Source organism: Podarcis pityusensis (assembly GCF_964106645.2).
Source record: "Podarcis pityusensis genome assembly, chromosome: 16".
Classification (NCBI taxonomy): Eukaryota; Metazoa; Chordata; class Lepidosauria; order Squamata; family Lacertidae; genus Podarcis; species Podarcis pityusensis.
Window position 1 is genome coordinate 13,286,509 of NC_138041.1, and position 26,552 is coordinate 13,313,060.

The following is a 26,552-nucleotide window of genomic DNA, read 5'->3' on the forward strand; positions in this document are numbered from 1 at the left end:
CGAAGTTCAAGGGTGACCTTGGGCCAGACACTCACTCACGGCTTAACCTACCTCACAGGGTCGTTGCGAGGATAAAATGATGAGCAGGGAGAACCATATATTTTGCATTGAGCTCCTTGAAGGAAACATGGGATAGAAACAAAATAATACTCATCATCATCTTGCTCTGCTTCAAATGATGTATACACTTCAGCTACCCACCTCAAAACTGGTAGGTATCTAGAAAAGGTGCAGAAAATGATAACGTTTTTTAAAAAAAACTTTCACTGACCGTTCAAATCAAACTCCAATAGAATATAGCCATAAACCAAAAGACGACTCTGCATTCACCATTTTAGCATAAGACTGGTGAACTGGTCAGTTGGTGACTGGTGAACAAACACTATATAATATTGTCCACCCAGAGTAGAAGCATATGCAACATGAGAGTGGGAGGGAAGTAGAACTGAATGTCCATACATGATCAATACCAAATAAAATCAGGCTTAGTGCTGACCTGCCAGCCGTGATTCTGTCTTGATATAAGTCAAGAATGGCAATCACACAGCGGCATAGTCCATAGGTTCAGATCCTCCAAGTGCCCCTGTTTTCCAGGGACACGCCCAGATTTGCAGAAGTAAATGATTTGATCCCGGAATGTCCTGCTTTTCCTGAGGATTTTTCTATTTTCATCTGAGAAATGTTGGAGGGTATGGAGTTATGCGACCCCTGAGCCAAGGAGATAAGTGAATACACAACCTTTAGAAGACATCTCAAGGCAGCCCTGTGTAGGGAAGTTTTTAAATGTTCAATTATTTTTTTATATGTTGGAAGCCGCCCCAAGTGGCTGGGGCAACCCAGTCAGATGGGCGGGGTATAAAGAATGAAATGATGGTGATGATGATGGAATAGGACGCCCCTATTTTCATCAGAGACATGTTGGTGGGTTTGTAGGTTGTCTCTCAGTACTCTTAATGAGTGGGTTAGCTTTCCAGAGCTGGTGGTGTGCAGGGTAACAAATGTGATATGGATTAGAGCATCTTCCTTCTAAGGAAAGGCTGAATGTAGGGGGAAGAAATGTATTTGTAGTTTTCAATCCATAAAGCATTTCAAGTAGTTAGCTTCTTAACCAGTGGACATGTCCCTTCCCAAGTGCCATCATTTCTCTGCTCCAGATTATACCTAGCACTGCAATTTTTAGTATCTGTGGAACGGCACATAAATTGAAGTCAAAATCCGAAGTGAGGGAAATGGAAAACAACAAGGACAAAGGTTTTCTTCTGGGTGCAGATTCTCCAGCCACCTTCTGTGGCTTTGCCCTTTCTCACAACGCTAGATCAGGCCAATGGCCCATCTAGTCCAGTATCCTGTTCTCACAGTGTCCAAGCAGATGCCTGTGAGAAACCTGCAAGAAGGATTCGGGCAAAAGAGTCCTCTCCCCTCCTGTGGCTTCCAGGAACTGGTATTTAGAAGCGTTGCTGCCTCAAACTATGGAGCGCAGAGCATAGTTGTCATGGCTAGTAAAACTGTTTGGAATGAGATGGCTAAGGAGCCCCCTGGCCACCTATGGCAAAACCTTGAGAAGGCAAAACTGCCCCACTGTTGGGATCCACCAAGCAAAAGACCTATCTTGCCCAGCGTCCTAAGAAAAATCAGTGCTAAGATGGTCAATGAGATATCAGCCACCACAGAAGCCCACAAGTCGGGTCTGAAGTTCATAGGCATGCCAGTACTTTTCCAGCAAATAAATATTCCCTTGTGTTGCTGCTGACCTTCAAAGCCCTAAACGGCCTCGGCCCAGTATATCTGAAGGAACTGTCTCCACCCCCATCGTTCAGCCCGGACACTGAGGTCCAGCTCCGAGGGCCTTCTGGTGGTTCCCTCGCTGCGAGAAGTGAGGTTACAGGGAACCAGGCAGAGGGCCTTCTCGGTGGTGGCGCCTGCCCTGTGGAACACCCTCCCAGCAGATGTCAAGGAAATAAACAACTATTTTACTTTTAAAAGACAACTGAAGGCGGCTCTGTTTAGGGAAGTTTTTAATGTCTGTTGCTGTATTGTTTTTAATATTCAGTTGGAAGCCGCCCAGAGTGGCCTGGAAACCCAGCCAGATGGGCGGGGTATAAATAATAAAATTATTATTATTATTATTATTATTATTATTATTATTAAGAAATAGGGTAGAATGGCATTTAAATAGAAACATCAGCCTTGGCAGAGTCCTATATTACACTGGAGGGCAGCAGTAGGGGGTGCTGGCCAGACCAGCTCTTCAGATATTTGAAGACAGCAGTTATATCTCATCTTCTTCAAGCTAAACACACCAAACTCCCTCCAAACTTCCTCGAGGGCTTACTTTCCAGGCCCTTGATTATCTTGGTCACCCTCCTCTGTACATGTCTCAGCTTGTTCTCATACTGCAGTGCCCAGTTTACACACTTGCACAGATAGGTATGTATTAGGAGACGTTTGCTCTAAAATGCCGATGAATTTTCATGAGAATATTTTTTTTATTAAAAAGAAAAACCTGCTAATTGCTGTGGAAAGGTGGGAAATTGAAGTTAAGATTGGGAAAAACGAGAAGCCGAAAGAAAGCAACCTCAAGAGATTCATACACTTCTATCCTCAACTCACTTCCTCTCCTGCCCTTTGGAGCTTTGCAGGCAGAAAAATGCCCCCCCCCCCCCGCCCAACTGCATTTCTTCCTGTGATTGTATCTAGTGTAACTTCCATTTAACCTGATTCTATAGCCTATTTCCCCCCAAGGTCTGGCCTTTGGAAGGGGATATTGCGTGCAGCCCTGAATCCCCTCCACGGGGAATAGTTCTCCCATCAATCACCTGGCTGGACTTGCAGTCACTGGTTAAAGCAAGTCTGATGTCGGCAGACAGCGTTCTTGGACAGTTGTTAAGATCCCGTTGTGCGGATGCTGCTGGCCAAGGCTCTCTTTTCTGCCTCTCCAATGACTAATAGCTAGACACACATAAAACATGAAACTTTTAGTCTCAGGGTTGCGAGTTCGAGCCCCACATTGGGCAAAAAGATTCGTATGTTGGACTAGATGACCCTTGTGGTCCTTTCCAACTTTATGGTTCTATGATTCAGGGCCCCACAATGCCCAGAGTGGCTTAACATTTCATTTCCCTTTGCAGGGAACTCGGGGAATTGTAGCTCTGCGAGGGGAGCCAGGATCTCCTGACAGCTCTCAGTACCTTAACAAACTACAGGGAAGTTTTTAACGTGTGATATTTTAGTGTATTTTTGGTTTCTATGGAAGCCGCCCAGAGTGGCTGGGTAGGCCCAGCCAGATGGGCGGGGTATAAATAAATTATTATTATTATTATTATTATTATTATTATTATTACAGCTCCCAGGATTCTTTGGGGGGGTGATGCTGCTTTGAATGTATAGTACAGATGGAGATTGAGCAGAGTTAGCCTTGGATGCAGCCCCCAGCCAGCATTCTGTGCTCACTGAGCATGCTCAGTCCTCATTGGGCTGTTTTTGCTTTGTAGAGATCCATACTCGAAGAACTGAGTTTGCTATTATTATAAATGATGTGCGTAGGGAAGTGGAGTGGGTAAGTTATCTTGGATTAACCAGGCCCGGCAAAACATATTTCAAATTCCGAAATATTGTCAAGCCTTCCCCCAAGACAGCCCCCTCCCCACCCGATTGCTAGAATCCTATATGCAAAATATTGGATGAGGATTGCTGAGATGAATTGATATATGTGGGTTCCTGCTTCCAAGGCAAAAAATTTACTGATTTCATCAGGGCCAGACACAATAGGAAAAACATTAGAGCCGTCAACTGCTCTTAAAGAATGTTGAGTTGATAAATCATCAGCTCCTTAGTTGGGGAATGGAAGTAATTAATTGATTGAATTTAAATGAACGTGTTGGCTGCCACAACTTCAATAGGCACGTGATATATAGGTTTATAGACACCTGGCAGGAGCAGGACCCTCTATATTTTGTTGGACTACAACTTCCATCATCCTTGACGACTGGTGATGCTGATGGGAGCTGACACTTGGAGGGCCAGTTGTAAGGAGCAGGTACAGAGGAAAATGACATGCCCAGAGAAGAGAGCAACAATTCACATAGAGGGAATACATATGCAAAATATACACAGTGACCCATTGCAATGGCAGCGACAGGTAATAACGAAACAATCAACCTGACAAGGTTAAGTTTAGCATCTGTAGTGGGAAAGGAAACCCGTGTATCCCTTCTTAAAAAATAACATTTTAATTGAAAGTTTTTTTAACATATAAATGAATTTGAATTTTAGTGTTTAATAAGAAAATAATAAAAAGCAATATATCAAAACGGAGAAATTATATATATATATATCCTTACAAAACACAATTGTATGAGAAAGAGAAAAAAGAATAGAGAAAGAATAACTAAAACAACCCTTTGTCACATTTATATCGTGCATATCATATCATTTATCCACACGGGTAATAACCAAACAATCAGCCTGACAATGTTGAGTTTAGCATCTGTAGTGCGATAGGAAACCCACGTCTCTCTTAAGGCCCTAAAGAATACTGTTGAATTTCTTGACGAACTCTCATCCAGCAGTTTCATACTGGAGCCTGCCTGCGAAATTCTCTTATTTTGCAGATGTCCTAGCTCTTAAAGGAATTGTGGCCGTTGGCACTTTCTAGCATTTAATTTCCCTCTGGCTCCATGGCGTACATCAACAGAACTGCTCTACCCACAAATGTGCCGATACTGGGTCCGACGGTCAAAGAAGGTGGTTTCTGCATGTGCTATAGAGGGAAGTGAGGGGCAGATGGGGCTTGTCAACTTGGGAAGGAATCCTATCTAGGAGAAGGAAAGCTCTGATCCTAAACCTCTGTTGCCTTGCGGGAGAAGAAAAGAACCTTCACAAATCTGGAGTGGAGTCCCTAAGATGGTTGGATGGCGCCTTGGAGGAGGTGGTGAGTGAGGATTTCCAGCAATTCCTGCAGCCCAGCAGGTGCCAAATGTCTTGCTCTGCTTTCCTTTGGACCACATCAGTGAGGTCAAGAGGAGGGTCTTGTCATCTAAGCATCCCAGGCCCCCACCCCATACACACTGCCCAGACTTGCGCCCTGCGGAAGTCACTTCGGTGATGATAATGTGGTGATTTGACCTCACCCCTTGAGGCACACTCCATTGTCTCTCAAGACAGATGGGTGCCCACAGTTTTTACACAACACGCACACACCCCTCTGTGTTCTCCATCCAGGGAAGCAAGAGGCACTGTCTGAGTTCAAGGGCACCCACAGCCAGGTGGCTATGAAGCAGGGCCAATGAAGGGACATGGCATGGGGGGGGGGGGAGTTTCAAGGGCCTCTGGGCCTGAGATTCCCCATCTTTGTTCCAGAGGATGCAAAACGTGTTGGCCAAGCTGTCAGTCAGAGGACTGGGAGATAAAGAAGCTGTTCTGTTGCCACAGCTGCCCCCACCCCAATAAACTGCTCAGAGAATTTATCCTCTCCCTGGGGAAATTCCATGCAACGGGTCCCTTCTTTACTCCTGAGCAAACTTCCAGGCAGTTTTCTCTGCTCCATAGTGGCGATATCTGTGTTTGCTTTCTCCCTGTCGTCTGGGGTTTGCCTGGAGGAGAGCATCCCTGCATCTTTTTGAAGACTGATATGCACTGGTGTGTGTGTGTTTCTGCATGCTGGAAGATCTCCTGCTATTTATTGTTGTTTGTTATATCCTCACTCACCACCTCCTCCCACAGCTCCAGATGCTCTAGGGCTGAATCGCAGAGGTTTGTTGCAGTAAGATCATCTTCAGCAACTGCTGGGTGTGCTACTCTCCCCCCCTCCTGCCTCCCCCCTGCTGCTTTTAGAGTAGCGGTGTGGATTTGCAGGTGTAGAGACCAGCAAGGAAGATCTAGAGGGGGAAATCCTCTTTCCTGTGACCTTGTAGGAAAAGGAAAGGGGGAAACAGTATTTTTTTGGGGGGGGTTAGGGAACATAAAAAGCTGTTTATAAAAGGCTTCCACTTGTGATGCAGAACAGTGCTTAGCTATATTAGGGAGGTGTGAATCCTGCCCTCCAAATTTTGCAAGTCTTACACATTTCTTTTTTTGTTGCCTCCCTTAAATTTCCCCAGTGATATTCTCAGGGAGAGAAATTCAGTTGATGGGGGACATGATGAGGTTTGTAACAAGATGGAGAACCCAGATAGGCAACAAATTTGTTTTCTCCCTCTCCCATAACACTCCAGGTAAGAATGACATAGTGAATTTGATGGGCAGTAGGTCTAAGACAGGAAGCTGGTGTCTAATGAGCTTATGGAACTGACTGCCACCATATGTGGTGATGGACACCCTTAGATGGTTTTTCATTATTTTTAAAAGAGTTTTTTAAAAAGTAAAATAAAATATAAACTCCCAGTGCATAGGGAGTGCATTTCTCCCAGGGAGAAATGTAAAGTATTGCACTTGGGCAAAAAAAAATGAGAGGCACAAATACAAGATGGGTGACACCTGGCTTGAGAGCAGTACATGTGAAAAGGATCTAGGAGTCTTGGTTGACCACAAACTTGACATGAGCCAACAGTGTGACGTGGCAGCTAAAAAAGCCAATGCAATTCTGGGCTGCATCAATAGGAGTATAGCATCTAGATCAAGGGAAGTAATAGTGCCACTGTATTCTGCTCTGGTCAGACCTCACCTGGAGTACTGTGTCCAGTTCTGGGCACCACAGTTCAAGAAGGACACTGACAAACTGGAACGTGTCCAGAGGAGGGCAACCAAAACGGTCAAAGGCCTGGAAACGATGCCTTATGAGGAACGGCTAAGGGAGCTGGGCATGTTTAGCCTGGAGAAGAGGAGGTTAAGGGGTGATATGATAGCCATGTTCAAATATATAAAAGGATGTCACATAGAGGAGGGAGAAAGGTTGTTTTCTGCTGCTCCAGAGAAGCGGACACGGAGCAATGGATCCAAACTACAAGAAAGAAGATTCCACCTAAACATTAGGAAGAACTTCCTGACAGTAAGAGCTGTTTGACAGTGGAATTTGCTGCCAAGGAGTGTGTTGGAGTCTCCTTCTTTGGAGGTCTTTAAGCAGAGGCTTGACAACCATATGTCAGGAGTGCTCTGATGGTGTTTCCTGCTTGGCAGGGGGTTGGACTCGATGGCCCTTGTGGTCTCTTCCAACTCTATGATTCTATGATTCTATGATTCTATGATTCTAGGTCTAATTGTTAATAACAGAAGTGGCTCACTGACTGCAACGGAGCTACTATGCCAGCTTCCCTGGGTCACAGTTGCTTGGTGCAAGGGGTGTGGGATGTGGGCAGGCAGAAAGTGGGAGCATCCAGGAAGCATGGGCATAGCCAGGATTTTTGTCAGGGCGGGGACAAGACATTGGGGGGGCAGAACCGACGTGATTGCTCACTTAAGAAATTCTATTGTTTTACTTGATCTAGGGTGGGGGCAGCTGCCCCCCCGCCTTTCCTTAGCTACACCCATGCCAGGAAGCTCTTTTGCTCAAGTGTGCATGAACAATTGAGAGAGAACATTACGACTCAGCAGTGAGAAGAAAGCACTTTGCACATGCTCAGAATACTCCCTTCATCCATCCGGGGATTAGCCCTGGCAAAGATGGTGGTGAATAATATCTGCTATGCATTCTGAGCTGGTTGTTGTTAGTATTCATCCTTGTTTATCTTTTGGCCTGACTCTTTAGGACCAGGTTGGGGGGAGGGTAGTCCTCTTAATGGATGCCTGAACTGAACCACATCTATCTTCTTCCACAAGCCCTGTATTCAGCCCTGTATAGGGAAGTTTTTAATGTTGGATGTTTTACTGTGTTTGATGTTTTAATTTGCTGGAATCCGCCCAGAGTGGCTGGGGCCACCTAGTCAGACGGGTGGCAAATAAATAAATAAATAAATAAATAAATAAATATTTAGTCAAAGTAGTAGTAGTAGAATTATTTTACAGCTCAGTGGAAGCCTCCTGAACTCTTAAGGTCTGCATATAGTAGAGGCACCTCCTTCCTGATTTTTGCATAGCCCTGCCCTGATTGCTATTTCTTGGCCTGCATCTCCAGTGTAGGAGAAGGATGGAACTGGAACACACTTAGAAAAACTGCAAGCTGCCTTATACTGAGCCAAACCACCGGTCCAATTGAGTTCAGCGTTGTCTACATTGATGAGCAGCAGCTGTTCAGAGTTTCAGACTGACGTCTTTCCCCTCCAGCCCTACTACCTCTGATGTACTGTATGCCATGTACCCACACAGTGGGAGCTTACTTTCCAGCAAACACACTTAGGGTCAGGCTGTCGGTGTTCAAGGGCTGAATCCAGGCCTCTCAACCCAGTTCAGACTGAGCCTAGGTGAGTCCAGCTGCAGCTAATCTGGCAACAAGCCCTACTTGACTCTTTTTTTTTGACACCTGGGACAAATAACCTCCTTGCCCTAAGGCAAGCCCGGCCCTGCTCCTGAAGGCAATGTATTCTGCACCCAGGAATGGGGAACCTGTGGGCAGTCAGATCCTGCTAAACTCCAACTCCCAGCAGCCCCAGCCAGCATGGCCAATGGTCAGGGATGATGGGAATTGTAGTCCAACACACACACACCCTTTCTCAGCTTGGCTTCAATTTAGTGGGTTCAATCTGGCCACACGTCGCACCTTCCAGCCTGGAGAGGGTCGGATCCAGGGTACCAACCTGAATAAAATATTTTTTGGGGGGGAGAGATAAACCCCACCCAGCATAATCGATTACATGGCACGGTGCATGCACTCACACTATCAACTTTGGGGGGCCGGGCCCCCTCACATATTTTATTGGGGGGGGCGAAGACCCCTCGGCCCCTAGGAGTTGGCTCCTATGGTCAGATCTAAGTGGCTTTGTTTGTCCTTTGCCATCAAGGTGGCTAGCCGCCCAGCGGTCAGGACAAGAGCTCCTCTCGGCCCCCCCTTTTTTTTGGAGGACGGGGAGGGCTGCTCTTCCAATATCCAACCCTGGGGGGGATCAGCAGCAGCAGCAGCAGCCCCGATATCAGCAACAGCATTCCACTCCCTCGGGGGACCGGAGCCATCTGGACTGCACCAACTCTGCTCTAACAGGGGGGAGGGGGAGCGGGGAGGACAACAAGAGAGAATGTGGGTACCCAGCTAGACCTGCCTGCAGGGAGGAAGCTCTGAAACTGGGAGGGGTGGAACCGGTGCAAAACATTGCAAGCTCCTGACCCCTCTCTCCAGTTCCATTCCAAGCCCCCCCAACCCTCCTAAATTTGTACTGATATAGGGGGTGGGGTAAGGGAGGGGAGGCTGGCGTCTCTCCTCTCTCCTCTCCTTTTTCCTACCTCTCCTCTCCTCTCTCTCCCTCCCGTCTTTCCTCGTCCTCCCCCCTCCTCCGAGGCCGAATGGTCTCGCCCTGGTGCTCTATTTAATCCCAGCTACTGCCGCATCCCTTCTCTCCCTCTTTAGTCAATACAGCAGCATCTATTTTGCCTGGCCCCCTCGCTCGCCCGCCTCTCTCCGCGCCTGGGGTTTGTGCCACTGCGGTTTGGATCCAGAGAGAGAGCGAGACAGAGGGATCCACCGGGGAGAATTAAAGAGGCAGCGCGCCAGCGTTGATTTCCCCCCTTTTTCCCCCAGTGGGGAGGGGGAAGGACTTTAAGTTTGCTAGAAGCCCAGGAAGAGGACGATTTCCCCTCCTCTCCCCCTTCGCCTTCCTGCCTTCCTCCTCTTCCCTCTTCCTCCCCCTCCCTCCCCCCGAAGGCAACCACCGGGACCCCCCACCCTCCCCAAGATGCTCTCTCCGGCTTGCAACGTCTTAATCCTCCTGGGGTCTTTCCTGATCGCCGCCAGCCAAGGGAACCTGTCTCACGATCGTGAGTTTCTGCCTAGCAAGAGGCATCCTTTTTATTTTAAAAGGGGGGGGTGGGGAGAGAGAGAGCGGACTGAGGATGTGGTGGTGGGCGATAAGGCATCGATGTGTATTATTGTGTTGGATATACATATATATATATATATATTTAAGGCGCGGGGAGAGAAACAAAGGATGGTCCGGGATGGCAAGGGTTAAATAGCCAAGAGGGTCTTAGGGGATCGCGTTCCGTGGCTCGGGGCTGCGGTGGGAACCTATAGATGCGCATCATATGTGCGGGATATTTTTATTTATTTATCGCGAAAGCGCCGCACCGTCCGTTGTGGCTTGTGGGGCTGCGGGATGTTTATTTTTTCTGTCACGGTGGGTTTCCGCGTTTAAGTCAATCGAGGCTGCCAGTTTTCGCTATCCCACAAAAGACGGTCCCTCATCCTTTTCTGGGAACGTGCGATAAAATGTGCCAGTCTCCCGACTCCAGTGTGCCAAAATGGGCCAATCGCCTGGCTCTTTCGAGAGAAGGGGTGCCCCCCCCTCGAATGCAACCTGCCTGATTTCCTTCCTCCCTCCCTCTGTAAAAGGGATATTCTCGCACCATAAAAGCCAATCTCCTGGGATGAACGGATGGCCCGTTTAATAGGCGGCCCACCTGTTTTAAAAGGGCGTTGGAAGGGATGTCCCCATCCTTGTCCAATAACGGGGCAAGGCGGTTGGCCGGGACACCCTGGAAGCCAAAGAGGTCCCTACTCTGTTTTTCGAGAGTTGGGGGGAGAGAGAGAAGGGTGGCTGGGCGCTGGGTGGGGAATAAGAGGGGATGGCAGCCGCCCAGACTGCTGTGTTGATGTGTCTGGGGTGGGGTGGCAAAGCTGCAGGAACGCTGCCAGATCTAATGTATGCAAACACACCCACATTGGGAGTGAGCGGGCGCTTAAGAGCGGGGAGGGGCAGGTGGGTGGCGGAAGAAAGGAGGCGATGCTGGGTGGGTGGGTACTTCGCCTTGCCAGCAACATCAACAAGCCGAGTGGGGCTGGCTGCCTGGCTGGCTAGGGACGCTGCCGCAGCAACAGACGCAAGGCTGGCAAGGCGAGGGGCACAGGGCGATGGCACCGGCTCCGCTAGCCGCCTCTTGCCAAGGCGGCGTGGGCTTGGCACCCGCTAGGGCCGCCTGCAGGTCGCGTCGCTGGCTTTGTTTGGGTGGGCGAGCAGCAGATTCTTGTACAAGGAGGTGGCTGGGCCAATTTCTCCATCATGTTTTTTTTTTTTTTAATCACAACAACTACTCTGCCCCCTCCTTGAATTCTGGCCGCAGTGGTGTCCTAGGAGTTGGAAGCTCGGATGTTGCAGTGACAGGGGACACTAGGGCGGGGGGACCGGCCTGGGAGGGGCCAGGCAATAATAAATAAGAGCACATGGCTTCCATCCCACCCAGGCATCGATCGCGCCAGCCGCTGCTTCGCATCATCCGTGCATCTGGCAAAGTAGAGCCGTTGCCTTTGGACGCTCCCGGAAAGGCAGTCGGTCTTGACTGGGCGGGGGCGGGGCGCGGGGCGCTAACAAGGGCGTCTATCTATTGTCTTATTGCCGTTCTGGGCAAAGGCAGCGATGGCATGTTGCAAAAGTAGGAGCAGGCATTAATGACCATAACAGTGGGACGTAGAAGTCTCCTTGCAAAGGTGCATATGGCTTCAGTTGGGCAGTTTGTTGTTTTGTAACATTACAAGCATTTTTTAAAAAAAACAACCAACCACACACACACAAATACACTGGCAGTGAAGGCCGAGGCAGAACAGTACGGAAGGTTGGAGGGGGAAAAAATATTCCACATTGCAACAACTAGGAGAGGACGAGAGAACTGAGCTTCCCCTGTTGGATTCTGAGCTTGACCAACTTGGAAAAGCTGCCTGCACAGAGATGAAGAGCTATTTCTGCAGGTTCTTTGCTGGCTGTGTGGCTCAGGTGGTGGGGGATGAAGTGTTCCAGGGGGTGGTCTTTAGGAGGGGCTGCCAGCTGCACACCCACACCCCAGAAATGAGAGGGGAGAAGGCGCTTCATTTGTGATGCTGCTGCGCTGAACGGAGGGTGTTGCGTTTATGTAGGTCAGAGAGGGAGGGCCTCCCCCCACACCTCTGAGTACATCCTTAATAGCTCCCTACTGGATTGGACTGTGGGGGGTGGGTGGGGGACGTTAGGTTGCTAAAAGCGGGAGCATCTGGCCAGCCTGCACTCTGGGACTGCAGAAGAGAACAGCCTGCTTCTGCCGTTGACTGATTTAGGTGATGCAGAGTGCCCGTTCGATGCCAACCGTCCCCTTCTCTCTCCAGCTGGTTGGGATGGATTGCCATCCATCATCTGCCCAGCAGTATGCTAGAAATGCTGATGGCCTTCAAAAATCCATTTTTAAGGGAGGGGTGTCATGTTTGATGGGGCAGCTAGCAAGCCTACAATGTCCTCTTTGGGATGCAGTCCAAGATTTCCTGGCAGTGCGGGGCTCTTAGAACTGTTCCTTGTTTTTGCTTCCCTCACCCTCCTCCCAAGTACCTAATAAGAGCCCTGCTGGATTGGACCCAAGGCCTATCTAGTCCCGCAAACTATTGACCCACAGTAGCCTATCAGATCCCTCTGAGATGCCTACCACCAACCTTCTCCTGCTGTTCTTCTCCGGGGACTGATCTTCAGAGGCAACGCTGCCTCTGGTCCTGGAGACAGGACACTGCCCCACCATGGCTAGTAGCTACTGGGAGCTTTATCCTCCATGCATGCATCTAATCATCTCTTAAAGCCACCCAGGCCTGTTGTGGCCGTTGCCACATCTTGTTGCAGAAAGCTCCATAGTTGATCATAACTAGGTGCCTGCCTGCTAGCCCAAACTGGTCCATCTTTAAGCATTCTTGGTCTGCCAGCATAGGAAGCTGCTTTATAGAATCATAGAATTGCAGAGTTGGAAGGAACCCTGAGAGTCATCTAGTCCAACCCCCTGCAATGCAGGTATCTTTTGCTCAACATGGGGCTCAAACCCACAACCCTAAGAATAAGAGTCTCGTGCTCTACTGATTGAGCTATCCAGGAAGCTAATGAATCAGACCACTGGCCGATCTTCTTTAAGATTGTCAGGACAGACTGCTGTGAGTGCAGCTGAGTCCACTTTGCTCAATTAGGTTTGCGCAACAGGGAACTGACCCAACACAGAACACAGGGGTGGCCCACCAGTAGCTCAATAAAACTGTTCTGGGAAGCTAGCCTAGGACAAGGAAAGGGTGTGTGTGAGAGAGGAACATCTGGCAAGAATCAATGTGTTGCTGGTGGACTCCATTTGTCATGGGTGGGTTCCTTTTTATGCATAGGACATGGGAGCTGCCTTACAGAGTCAAGTCATTGACTTGGTAGCTCCATATTGTGGATCTCCAGCTGTTTTTGGACCACAACTCCCACCATCCCTAACTAGCAGGACCAGTGGTCAGGGATGATGGGAACTGTAGTCCAAAAACACCTGGAGACCCAAGTTTGGTCTACACCGACAGGCTGCAGCTCTCCAGGATTTCAGACTAGGGGACTCTCCCAAGAGCCCTACCTGCAGAATGGCATGGATTGAACTCAGGACCTTCTGTGAGCAAGGCGCATGCCCTCCTAGTGAGCTGCAGCCCTCAAGACTTGCTCTCACGTCACACACAGAGGTTGCAAGTGGAGGTGGGGGATCTAATGCCAGTGTTAGAATCTGTCACCTGACATGATTGACTCATGGTGCTTTATGGCAAGGGTTCCCCTCCCAATGTGGTTAGACTCCAACACCCATCATCCATGGGAGCTGGAGTCCACACATGAAGGGCGACAGGTTCCCTGCCTCTGATACAGGGGAAAGGATATGGGTAGAAAATAATAATAATATTATGATCACAGGTAGTTATCTGGGCACATGTCGCTATTGCATTCAAAAATATACAGTGATGGTATCAGTCCTTTAATCCTCACTGTTTTTGGAACATGCAGAATGTACAACGTGGCCATTGGGAATTTTATGTTGCATATGTATGTGGAAGTCTGAGGGCTGTATCTGCATTTGAACAGAGTAGACCCACTGAAATGAGTGGAGCCACATTAATCATTTCCATTATTTTCAATAGGTCTACTCTGAGTAGGAGTACCACTTAATCCACTGCAGGGCAAGGGGCATGAAAGTGCAATGCACAAAATGTAGGTTGACCCAATAATTTTAAGACTACCTTCAATATGATCTATACATGCCTACTCACAAGTAAGCCATGCTGGGCCCAGTGGGACTTAACTCCTAAACCAAGTGGGTATCGATTTATAGCTTTAACATATTTAAAGCAGTTGATTAAAGGAGAATGAAATATTTGCCCAAGTACATGTCAATCACCCCAGTTTCTTTTTCCTCATTAGTGGGAATACTAGGAAGCGGGCTCAGGGACATTCCTTCCCGGATTGGTTTGGTTAAACGCTACCGGTGCATGAAATGCATTTATATAAAATCATAGAACTGTAGAGGTGGAAGGGATCTAGTCCAACCGCACAAATGTTACTGGTTATTCAAAACAGATCCCCCTTTGTCATTCCTTCCCAGCATGTTGCTCTTAGCAGTCATAGAACGAGCAGAAGTTAAACAGACCTGGCTTTCTGGGGTGTGGGACTGTAACAGAATGTCACCTGTTGATTTTCCGCCTGTTGTGCAGTTATTGTTTCCCGTCATCTAAGCTGAAGGAGCTTGAGACTGGAAGACAACTTGGCAACATCACTTGTTTAATTTCTGCACATAGGAAAGTTGTTTCTGCCTTTTCAGTCTAACCTACCTCACAGGGTTGTTGGGGAGGACCACGTGAACCAACCTGAGCACCTTGGTGGAAAGGTGAACTTAAATGCCTTAGAGCTCTGGAATCCATCTTGCATCAAGGCCGCTGGGCTTAGCTCTGGTCTTAAGCACAGACGAAGGCGGACTGCTGGGTTGGGCCAAAGATCTTTCTAGCCGAGTCTCCTGTTCATCCCCCGTGGCCAGCCAGATGCCTCTGGCAACCCCCCAGGGAAGACACAATAGCAACCTGCCTCCCTTTCTGTAACACAGCAGACAGAGCTGGGCGAATCCATCAATTTTGGTTTTTCATTTTGCTGCAGTTCAGTCATTTCCACATCGGGTTGTGATTTTTTTTTCTTTAAAAAAGTTGTGAAAATTTAGCATTTTGGTGTGAATTTCTCCTAAGATACACACTTATTTATTTATTTATTTATTGGTATGCGATTTTGCCTAATATATACAGTTTTTGCAAAGCATGTTTCCCCCTAATATAAAACATTTCCTTGCCATTGTCTTCATTAATATATGCACTGTAATGCACACGTTGCTTTTGCACTTAGCCATAGAACAACACTGCAATATTTGCAGAAGCACAAATTTCAGAGGGCGCCTGGGTTTTGGTCCTCATTATCCTTTTGGGAAGTGAAAAATGAGGCAGGACTGACTTCAACTGCCAATGGAATTGAATTTCCCCTCGTTGCTATTTGGGGTGGAAGAGCCTAGTGCTCTCCAGGAGTGGTTGGACTGCAAGTCCCATCATCATCCCTGGTCAGCATGGCCAGTGGCCAGGCATCATGGTAACTGGAGTCCAACCGCACTTTGAGGCCGTCAGATTGCCTCTCCTGTTCCACATAGCTTTTCCAGGCTAGATGGAAGGGTCTAGACTTCTGTCAAGCGGTGTCTCTCCCCACCCTCTGTAGCCGTTCTGTACTGTGGAATGTTCCAGCAAGTTCCTCTTGGCACGTCTCCAAAAGCCTTCAGGGGGAAAAAACCCAAAAAACCTAGAACAAAACATCTAAACCACAGAGGCAGAAAACAAAGCACTGGAGCCAATGGGATTCTGTAGGGCTCTTGTCCTTTCTGTGGCAGAAAGAACAAGGTCACATTCAGTCTGTATTGATTCTAGGAACGAGGGAGAGAATAGCGGCGACATGGGCTTGTTTCTTGGCTAGGTCCTGAGGTCGAGGGCAATTGTGGATGAGACAGGCCTAGGATAGCTCTGTCCTCCAAAAGTGGGCTGCCTCTTCCACCTCTATATCTATGTGATGGGGCCATACTTTCTAAATCAGTCTGCAGTGAATGCTAATTTATGGGGGGGGGGGGTGTCCCAACCCCTTTCCTGTTTGGTTGATGACTGCTGCTTCTGCACCGTTTTTATTTGGAGGGGTGTGTGCATCTTCCAGGCAGTGTGATTCCAGCCAATCAGGGATCACAGTGTCATTCCAGCCAATTGGGGGCCATGCAGACTGCTGCTTCCGTACCATTTTACTTGGAGGGGTGTGTACATCTTCCAGGGTTTGTGATTCCAGCCAATCGAGGATCGCAGTGTGATTTCAGCCAATCAGGGGCCACACCAACTGCTGCTTCCTCACCATTTTATTTTGAGGGGCATGTGCATCTTCCAGGCAGTGTGATCTCAGCCAATCAGGGGCCACATGGGCAGCACCTGTGCTCTGCAATGCCCTGCTTACTGATAACAGGCAGGCCCCCCCAATTGTTTTAGAAAAGTTGTTAGGAGGCAGCATTTTCAACAAGCCTGTCCAGAGGACACACAATTTAGCTGCCTTGATTTGTTTGAAAGTTTTTATTGATGCTGCTGCTGTACTTAATGATGGTGGTTTTTATGCAGATTTATTTTTAATTGGTTTGTGGGGGGTTTGTTTCCAGCCACGGTAGGTTGTATCTAATTAAGCTCAGAGTAGATTGATTGAAAATGGTGGGTTGAAGTTGGCCAACTTTGTGAAAGACAATGAGTGCACTTGGAGCAGGACTAACATTCAGTATATTTCACACACCGCTTCGAGACCAAGTGGATCAAGCTATCTGCAAATATTCAAAATAAAATAAAATGATGTGGGACTACCAGTTGACTTTGGCTATGTGATGAAGTAACATAGCCAGTTGAGAGAGGAAGGAAGTGGTTCTTCCTGGGTTAACACTGCCCTTACTCTGAATGGGCCAGCGCTTACTCCTTTCCACAGCACCCCTTGAAAAATTGCTGAACAAGGGTTACTTTTCATGGCATATATAGCAAAGCTCTTGTCTCATCTCCACTGTCAGGTATGGATAAAGGCTGTGGACTTAGCAGCGAAGAGGTGCTTTCAGGACATCTCTTTTACTCTCTGTCAGGCTTGCTTATCGGGCTTCCGATGACTCCTTATTTGCCTCCCAACCCATATCGCTCCATTTGTCTCTCTCTCTTTGCTCCTTCTCTTGATCCATCTGCCTTTCCCATTAAGTCGGTACAGAGAGTGCCTCAATTAAGACAAGCTACCCAAGTTGCAAGAGGAGCAGCAGAAGGCTGTAAAGGGAGCCCAGAGGAAGGAGCAGCCAATTCTCCCTTTTGCCAACGCCTGTGCCGCTAGGGCTCCAATCCCGGGCTGCTCCTGGCCCCTTCCCAGTACAGTATTTAGCTTGCTTGCTTCCTTCCAGTTTCTGGACCTTTAAGTGCTTCAGAAAGCAGACCCCTCCTCCTTCCCCTTTCAGGGGTCAACTTTGAGAAGTCGGCCATACTTGCTGGCGGGCTGAAGATTCCCCGTACCTGATTTAGAACACAGAATCATAGGAGCTGGAAGAGGACCTCAAGAGTCATCTAGTCTAAGCCCCTGCAATGCAGGAATCGCAGCACATCCCAAAACATGTAAAACCAATCACATATCCTTGCAGTTCCAAATTTCAAGGGAGCTGCAGCCAGTATCTATCAGCCATCAGGTAAAATCTTTAAATCCCCCACTCCCAAAAGGCAAAACATTTGCTCTATTGATTGTCCAAAAATGGGTATCTGAAGCCCCTACTCCTTGCAATGCCCTATCCCTGCTGATGGGCCTGAGCAAACATGCCCCTTTCTTCCTGCTGCAAATGTAGCTGAATTTGTGCATCTTGCAGCGGCCAAATTGCTTATGAACTCCACCCTTCCGGCACTTCAGTATTCAGCGTGGTTTAGCAGGTGGGTTTGAAAACGGTCGGCTTCTCTGTTACCCACTTAACCCTCCAGACAGAAGAGTGTTTTTCAGCAATTGTATGACAATGTCAAGCCGCACACCACACAACAAGCCAACCTTTAATGAAATGATGCAGAGCAAATATCACTGGGATCAAGGAATCTGCAACGACAGCCCTCTCTTCTACCCGGCTTTCCACCCTCATCCCCTGCCTTTCCTCAAACCATTGCAAAGCAAAGTTGCTGTTTGGCAGTGACAGTCTGGCTCAGAGCCTGCCGGTTCTGAACGTCTGGGAGTGGTGACATTTCTTAATGTCTACCCGGACACTGAGGTCCAGCACCGAGGGCCTTCTGGCGGTTCCCTCACTGTGAGAAGCTAAGTTACAGGGAACCAGGCAGAGGTCTTCTCGGCAGTGGCACCTGCCCTGTGGAACGCCCTCCCACCAGATGTCAAAGAGAACAACAACTACCAGACTTTTAGAAGACATCTGAAGGCAGCCCTGTTTAGGGAAGCTTTTAATCTTTGATGCATTACTGTATTTTAATATTTTGTTGGAAGCTGCCCAGAGTGGCTGGGGAAGCCCAGCCAGATGGGCGGGGTATAAATTATTATTATTATTATTATTATTATTATTATTATTATTATTCAGATAGTCTTGCTCTCTTTTTAAAAATTACCTCCAAATTCCAAGTGAGAAAATAGGAAGAAAATCCCTGCAGGATCAGGCCAAAGGGGCCCATCTAGTCCAGCATCCTGTTCTCACAGTGGCCAACCAGATGCCTATTTGAGAAGCCCACAAGTGGGACAAGGGTGCAACAGCAACTCTCCCCTCCTGCAGTTTCCAGGAAGTGCATGCCAGAGCATACCCTCCAACATTTCTCCAATGAAAACAGGAACGTCCTATTCCATAATAACAATAGTAGTAGTAGTAGTAGTGGTAGTAGTAGTAATTTTATTATTTATGCCCCGTTCACCTGACTGGGTTGCCCCAGCCACTCTGGGTGGCTTCCAACATATATAAAAACATAATTAAACATTATTATATTTTTTTTTAAAAACCCTTCCCTATACAGGGCTGCCTTCAGATGTCTCCTAAAGGTTGTTTAGAAGTAACTCATCTCCTTGGCTCAGGAGTCGCATAACCCCATACCCTCCAACTTTTATTTCTCTGATTAAAATAGGGACGTCCTAAGGAAAAGCCAGATATTCCAGGATCAAACTGGGAGGGCTGCTGTAAATCTGGGACTGTCCTGGAAAATAGGGGCACTTGGAGGATCTGTTCAGAGGCCTGCTGCCTTCAACCACGGAGGCCGGGCATAGCCATTGTGATGTGTGCAGAAGCATTAGGACAAACTAAAGAAAGTCCTTCTTCACACAGTTGAACTATGGAATGTGGTCCCACAAGGTGTGCTGATGGCTGCTCATTTGGAGGATTCAACCAATTCATGGAGAATGAGGCTATGAGGCTCTACCTTCACTGTCAGAGGCAGCATGGCTCTGAATATCTCTTGCTGGGAATTATGGGGAGAGTTACTGCTGGGCTTTGGCCCTGCTTGTGGGCTTCCCATTGGGGCCTCTACTTGGCCACTGCGAGAGCAGAATGCTGGACCAGATGGGCCTTCAGACTGATCCATCAGCCAGGTCCTCCTTACATTCCTACAGACCCTGATAGATGGCCACCCAACCTCTGCTTATAAACCTCCATTGAAGGAGAGTCCAGCACCTTTTGAGGGAGTCTGTTCCACTGCCCAGCAGCTCTCTAAACACCGATCTCTTAACAGCGGTGCTGTGTGAAGGGGCACAGTCCTCTGAGAGAGGAGAACACTGCCCAATTCCCCTTTAAATGCAGACCTGTGACTTAGACTTCATTACCATAAGGCAGAGAGAGGGCAGTGGATTAAATCAAGACTTTGAATTCCCAGGTACACCCCTCCTCTCCCCATCATGACCCCCTGCTGGCTAATGTATTTTCTGCTCTTGATGAGATTTAAGCTGTCAGTTTTGCAAAGCGGAATGGGCAAAGGAGATGAGGTGAGGGGGGCGGGCAGCTCCCCCACCGGCCCCTAAACCCACGTTCCTCCAGGGGCATCAGGCAAGCGAAGGAGAGAGAGAGAGAGCGGACTGTGAGCTGTAAGGCTGGATCTCTGTGGGTTTTTCAGTTTCGAGAGAAGGCAGGTCAGAGGAGACCTAGTTGAGCTGTGTAAAATGGCATGGAGGAAAACGAACAGGGGGAAGTTTCTCCTGCTTTCTTTCGTCATGCTAGAACTTGGGGCCATCCAACGAAGCTGAACGTTTGAAGATTCAGGACTGAGGGAGGAGAATTTTCTTCACACATTGCAAAGAGGAAACTGTACAGTTTGTTCCCACGAGGTGTAAGGTAAAGGTAAAGGGACCCCTGACTGTTAGGTCCAGTCGTGGCTGACTCTGGGGCCGCGGCGCTCATCTCACTTTATTGGCCAAGGGAGCCAGTGTACAGCTTCCGGGTCATGTGGCCAGCATGACTAAGCCGCTTCTGGCGAACCAGAGCAGCACACGGAAACGGTGTTTACCTTCCTGCCAGAGAAGTACCTATTTATCTACTTGCACTTTGAGGTGCTTTCGAACTGCTAGGTTGCCAGGAGCAGGGACCGAGCAACGGGAGCTCACCCCGTTGTGGGGATTTGAACCGCCGACCTTTTGATCGGCAAGTCCTAGGCTCTGTGGTTTAACTCACAGCGCCACCCGCATCCCTTTAAAAGGGGGCTGTGCCAATTTGTTGGAGGTCTGGGCTATCAATGGCTACTAGCCACAGGATGGCTACATTTTATTTGAGCTGTTGGAGGAAATATGCATCTAAATACAGTGGTACCTCGGGTTAAGAACTTAATTTGTTTTGGAGGTCTGTTCTTAACCTGAAACTGTTCTTAACCTGAGGTAACACTTTAGCTAATGGGGCTTCCCGCTGCCACCACGCTGCCGCCATCCTGAAGGGAAGTTCTTAACCCGAGGTACTATTTCTAGATTAGCAGAGTCTGTAACCTGAAGCATCTGTAACCTGAAGCATCTGTAACCTGAAGCGTCTGTAACCCGAGGTACCACTGTACCAGTATTTGGTTAGCCAGATTGATTCGTATGTTGTCAGTGGATTCTTGTTGTTGTCTTGTTGGGCTGTGTATGTAATAAAGGGGAACCATACTGGGGTGAAGGCGTCTTCTTCTATTTGTCCCCAGGTCAGTTTCAGTTTACTGGTTAGTTTTTTCTAATAAGGCTGTTTCCCATACTATTTGATATCCTTGGTCCATGCTTACTCCTGACAGGTCTCTCCAGTGTCTGGCTATGATGCTTCTGGCTGCTGAGAGTAGGTGGGTTGTGAGCTCTCAAAAACAATTTTCACTACAGCCAAACAAAGACAATCAACCCACACCCTAGGCTACCTCCAGCCTCTCTCGCCACCCAAGAAATACAACAAGTGAATAGTAAGAGAACCCACACAAATGACGCTGACACAAAACGCCACACATACACTAAGTAGAAGAATAGAAGCATTGCCACCCAATCCCACTCACCATTCCCCCTCCCCATTTTCTTCCTAACCTAACACTGTATGTAACACTGATGTCTCACAACAAATGAAACTGATCTGTAGAAAAGACACCTTGAAAAAGGAGACAATGCAGGTGCTTTTGTAAACTAAGAAATCTTTAATAAAAATATATTTTAAAAAAATAAAAATAAAAATAAACACCATTACCTGGGAATCTTAAGTGGGGAGAGTGGTTTTGCACTCAGGCTACCCTTATGGGCTTCCCATGGGCATCTGGGTGACTTATGCAAGAGCGGTGGGCTGGATTAGATGGGCAGTGCTATTAGGTTCTTCTACCTTTCAGATCTTCTTCCATTTTGTGGGAAGGATTTCAGACCCTCCAAGTGCCCCTATTATCCAGGGACAGTCCTGGATTTACAGCAGCCGTCGTGGTTTCTGATCTGATCCCAGAATGTCCGGCTTTTCCTTAGGACATGCCTATTTTCATTGGAGAAATGTTGGAAGGTATGGAGTTGTCCGACCCCCAAGCCATAATGTTTAATGTTTTATTAGGTTTTTATATATGTTGTAAGCCACCCAGAGTGGCTGAGGAAACCCAGTCAAATGGACAGGGTATAGATAACAACAACAACAACAACAACAACAACAACAACAACAACAACAACAACAGAATAGGGTGTCCCTATTTTCATTGGAGAAATGTTGGAGGGTATGGGATTTTCATTGCCCAAATGTTGATTTTTAAATTTGTATGGAATGTGTTACATTTATAATGTTCCCTTCCTCTAAGAAGAACAGAGTGGGTTTTAAGCCTCACAACAACCTTGTGAGGTAGGTTAAATGGAGACCAGTGGTTCAGTCCTGCAGCTTGTTGCGTCTCTGAATGGATCAGGTTCAGAGACCTTCTGTTCGCTTGTGATTAATTATTTTTATTTAGGAAGATCCGTAGAGTGCTAAATCAAAAACTAAAATCTCTAAAATGGTTTATGTTATTCAATAGAAGTAGCAAATCGAAGGAAACCTTTAAAAAGCAGTGAGCAGACTAACATGATCAACATGTAGATAAAATCAATGGATTTTAAAAACAGATAAATGTCACAAGGCGACATGTCTGAGTAGGCTTACCTAAACAACAAGTTTTCAGTAGACCTTGGAAGCAGCCAAGTGAAGGCGCCTGCCTAAGTCAATAGGCAAGGAGTTCCAGTGAGAGTCCGTAGCTGCTGCTTGCCATGCTAAAATATTGATTTATTGTTAATGCAAAATGAACATTATATGGCGCTTGTGAAAGTGCCAGTTCCACAGAGTGAAGCGGTCCAAGTGGGTGCACGTAGGGAAAGATGATTGTTCAAGTAAACTGGCCCTAAGCTGTTGTGGGTTTTGTATATTTAATAGTGACACTTTGAATATGGCCAGGGAACAAATTGGCAGCCAGCGCAGATCTCTGAGCGCAAGTGGAGTATGCTGCCACGGTCTCCCTTCTGTCAGCAATCATGCTGCAGCATTCTACACTATATATCTATTTTATTTTAAGGCACTTATGCAGCAGTTATCTGGCAAGCCTCACAAAGCAGCTGTTTAATGCTATCTCCCATCAGCTTTATGGCTAGGGGGAACATTTAAACTTGAGTTTCTCGCAGGCAAACTAAACGCTTTGGCCGCTGCATCGCACCGTAGCTCAGGGGCAGAGCGACTGCTTATGCAGAAGGTTCCGGGTTCAATCCCTGCCATCTCCAGGTAGAGCTGGAAAGGACTCGTGCCTGGAGAGCTGCTGCTGCTGCTGCCAGTCTGTGTAGACAGTACTGAGCTAGATGGAGCAATGCTCTGACTCTGTATAAGGTCCTTACCAGCTGTCCTGTTGCGTCACTTTCTCCTCCATTTGCACCGACATGCTTGCGGGGGGGGGGGATGGGGATGCTTGCAGGAAAGTGTCCTGCAGCGTTCTTGATACTATGCAAGCCTCCCTAAGAATCATGAGATCTAGAAGCTTAAAAAAAAGGGTAAGGAAAATAATTCTGCACCAAGCATTCTGCACCAAACAGCATATTCTTCATGGCTTCTGGGAAGGACATCAACTTTTTTCTTTTCACCTTTACACAGGGGCAAAAAACCTGAGCTGCTCCAATTTTGGCTCAGCAGATTATGGCCAATCTTCTGTCTATTCTCTCCTCCCCCCACCACCACCCTCTTTTTCAGTAGCAGCAAATCTCTATGTGGCTGGCTGGCAGCCACTGTGGGGAGCCTGACATGCAGTTAGCTGCTCATATTGAGGCTTTTGCAAAAGAGCTGTTATTCCATCAACAACACAGCAGCGCGGTAGATCTCTGGAGCAAGGATGGACAGCATCCCTGTAGACATTTCTAAGAAATGGTTTTCTGGAATGAGAGGCCTATGTGGTGCATGTTTTGCTCTCTCCTTGTGCTTGGGTGGGCCTGCTGTGATAGAAGCTCCCACACCCGCAGCCTACAAATTCATACATTGCGTTCTCTTGCTCAAAAAAAGGAAAATGGTAGACTCATTTAGTGGTTAGGCGAATGGTGATGGTGAATTTTGTGCTGCCTGTGGGCTGGCTTCTGTGCCTTCCCCCGTACCTGCTAAACCTGTTGATCTGTCAGTGAAAAGATTATTGTATAAAGCTACTCACAAGCTGTTGGTATTCTTGCTGCAATTAAACTGCAGAGCGTGTTACTTTGCTGTTTCAACCTGGGCAGAGTTAAAGGGTGGAATCTGCTCCCACAAAAGGCAGCGATGGCTGTAAACTTTGATGGCTTCAAAAAAGGATTAGACAAAACCTTGGAGGGTCGGACTATCAGTGGCTACTAGCCACAATGCCTATGTACTACCTCCACTGTCGGAGACATTATGCCTCTGAATAGGAGACACTGGGAATCAAAGTGGGGAGATTTTCTGCTGTGCTCAGGTCTTCCTATTGCAGACTTCAAAGAGGCATCTTCTTGGCCACTCTGAAAACAGGATGCTGGACTAGATGAGCCTTTGGCCTGATCCTGCAGCCAGGCTCTTCTTAATCATCTTATTTGTAGTGGAAGGTGAATTCATCCAAATCCACTGCAGTTTTAAGCTGAAGTAAACTGGATCAGTTTACTTTGCCTGTTTAGAAAATTGATCCAAACTCTGGGTTGGGTCTGTAGACCTTGCAATGGCCTTGTCACCATCCCCGTGACATCATCATTATGAGTCACCATCCACAGTCTTTGACAGGGGTGTTTGCACAGCAAACACTGCCTTCCTTGTCGCCCACCACTCTGTCCAACATTCTATAGTTGAGTAGGGCATAAAATACACAGGAAAGGGGTCCTTCGTTCCTTGTGGGAACACTGCAGAACTGGCTGAGGCCTTGGAGAACAGTTCCCAGGACCTCTGGGCTCCACAGCAAGCTTATAATGGCATTCCTAGATGCAGAGCTTGAGAACGACGTGCGGGAGGCCAGCAAGAAGCATTTTTATTTATTTATTGCTAAATAGCAGGCCCAGGCTAGCTGAAAGTGACCAGTCAGCTATCTTGATAAGTCTCATTAGCATCAACGGGAAATCACCATGTTCCGGAAAGGAAAACAATCTCTCCCCAACCATGTTCACAGGGTATGTCTGCCTTCTTGTACCAGAGTCTAGGCATCACTCTGGATTTGGGGTCTTTGGGAAGCACTGAGATATTTTGGGTGGTAATGAAAGGCAAGGTTCTCTAGCTCATAGTGTGGTGCGTCCTGGAGGAGAGACAGGGTGGGTTTGAGAGAGCTAGCGTACAAGCATTTGTGGATTTGCTTGATGCTGAGCAGCACACAAGCGTATTGATATCATTGTGTCTCAGGTGACTGGGTTGTTTTGCCTGTGGTTTACGGCGCACTAGGGACAAGCGGATTACTTCCACCCCGTTTATTTTAATGTTTCTCCGGTACGCTGTGCCATGTGTGCCACTCCTTTGTGGAATGCCCATTTTAACGAGGAGAGTTTCGGCCATGTAATTCCAGAAATTGAGCATGTGCAGTTGGCCTTGGCTCCCAGTTCATTTGCTTCCTGCACACCACACACACGCACAAAAAGAATCTGGATGCAGTCATGCGGGCCATCACACCAAGGCTGGTTTTCTTTTGAAATCAGCACATGTGTGTTTTTGTGTGTGTGCGGCAAGACATGCCAGAACCAAATGCTGTAGCAGGCTATACCTGTAAAACTCTCTGCACAAAATCCAGAAGTTAAATAAACGAGGCAATGGAAGACAATAGAGGATTCCTACTAGAGCCAAAAAATTATTGAAACAATTTCTGCAATTTTCTTTGCCAAATGTTCTCCATCATTCTTTGTGGGGACTGGTTCCCACTATCCCCTACGGTGCCTTGGAATGCTGCTAGGCCCAGAGCATTGTGGGGGATGCAAAATAGCAGCCAGTCCTCAGCCAACACAGTTGCTGTTTCCACTATGCAAAAACCCAACAACCGACCTGGCAGGGGGGGAAGACCCAATGTGCGGCAAAGTGGTTAGAATGCTTTGATTAGGATCTTGGAGGCCAGGGTTTCAATTTCCACTCGTTCATTTGTCACACTGGGTGACCTTCGGCTAGTCACAGCCTCTCCTTCTCAGCCCAGCCTGAGATGAACCAATGCAGCTAAAAGCAAAATCCAAGGCAAATTTGTAGGGATTTTTGTGTGTGAGAGAGCGCAAACATACATGCTTTTGGATGTTTGGCATGTGTCTAAATACACCTGGGCTCTAAACCTGGGGGCAGAGCCTGCTTGGCTCAGACATGGCTCGTTCCAAGTGGAAGTGCAATTTTGCTGGCTCCAGGCATTGCTTCCCTATCCTAGCTTGGAGTAATGACAGTCCGCTGAGATCTCCCCCCGCCCTTTCCCTGGAGTCATCAGTTTCCCAGCAGAACTTGTTTGCTGAAGAGATTGAGTTTTGTAGCGGCAGAACCTACACGCTCTGCCATTCATAGCTCTGCTGACGTTCACATTCCCTGGATGGATAGGCAGGTGGATGAAGCAGCTGCTTTTATTTCCAGCCTGTCTCCCCCCACAAAAAAATTGAAATCCCTCCATGATTGAGTGATTGCACCAAAATATATTTTCCAGTCTTTTTCTGAGACAAATCACACAACCGTTGTGACTTAACTTTTGGACTCCATTTGCAAATGCATGGTGGTGTAGCAACATAGGAAGCTGCCTTATACAGAGTTGGACCATTAGTCCATTTGGCGCGGTATGGTCTACACTGACTGGCAGC

The 26,552-nt window shown here is 47.7% G+C and overlaps 1 protein-coding gene across 4 annotated transcripts in view; it reads left to right on the forward strand.

Annotated features, from left to right (window-relative positions):
• Positions 1 to 9,409: 9,409 nt before the first annotated feature.
• Positions 9,410 to 26,552, forward strand: part of CADM3 (cell adhesion molecule 3) — a 102,021-nt gene continuing 84,878 nt past the window's right edge. For 3 of the 4 annotated variants that reach the window (XM_080985731.1, XM_080985732.1, XM_080985733.1), the window contains exon 1: positions 9,410 to 9,837. In XM_080985731.1, the coding sequence (XP_080841857.1) occupies positions 9,756 to 9,837 (82 nt within the window). In that variant the 5' untranslated portion in view covers positions 9,410 to 9,755. The remainder of the gene's footprint in view (positions 9,838 to 26,552) is intronic. The other variant, XM_080985734.1, reaches the window with a different exon arrangement.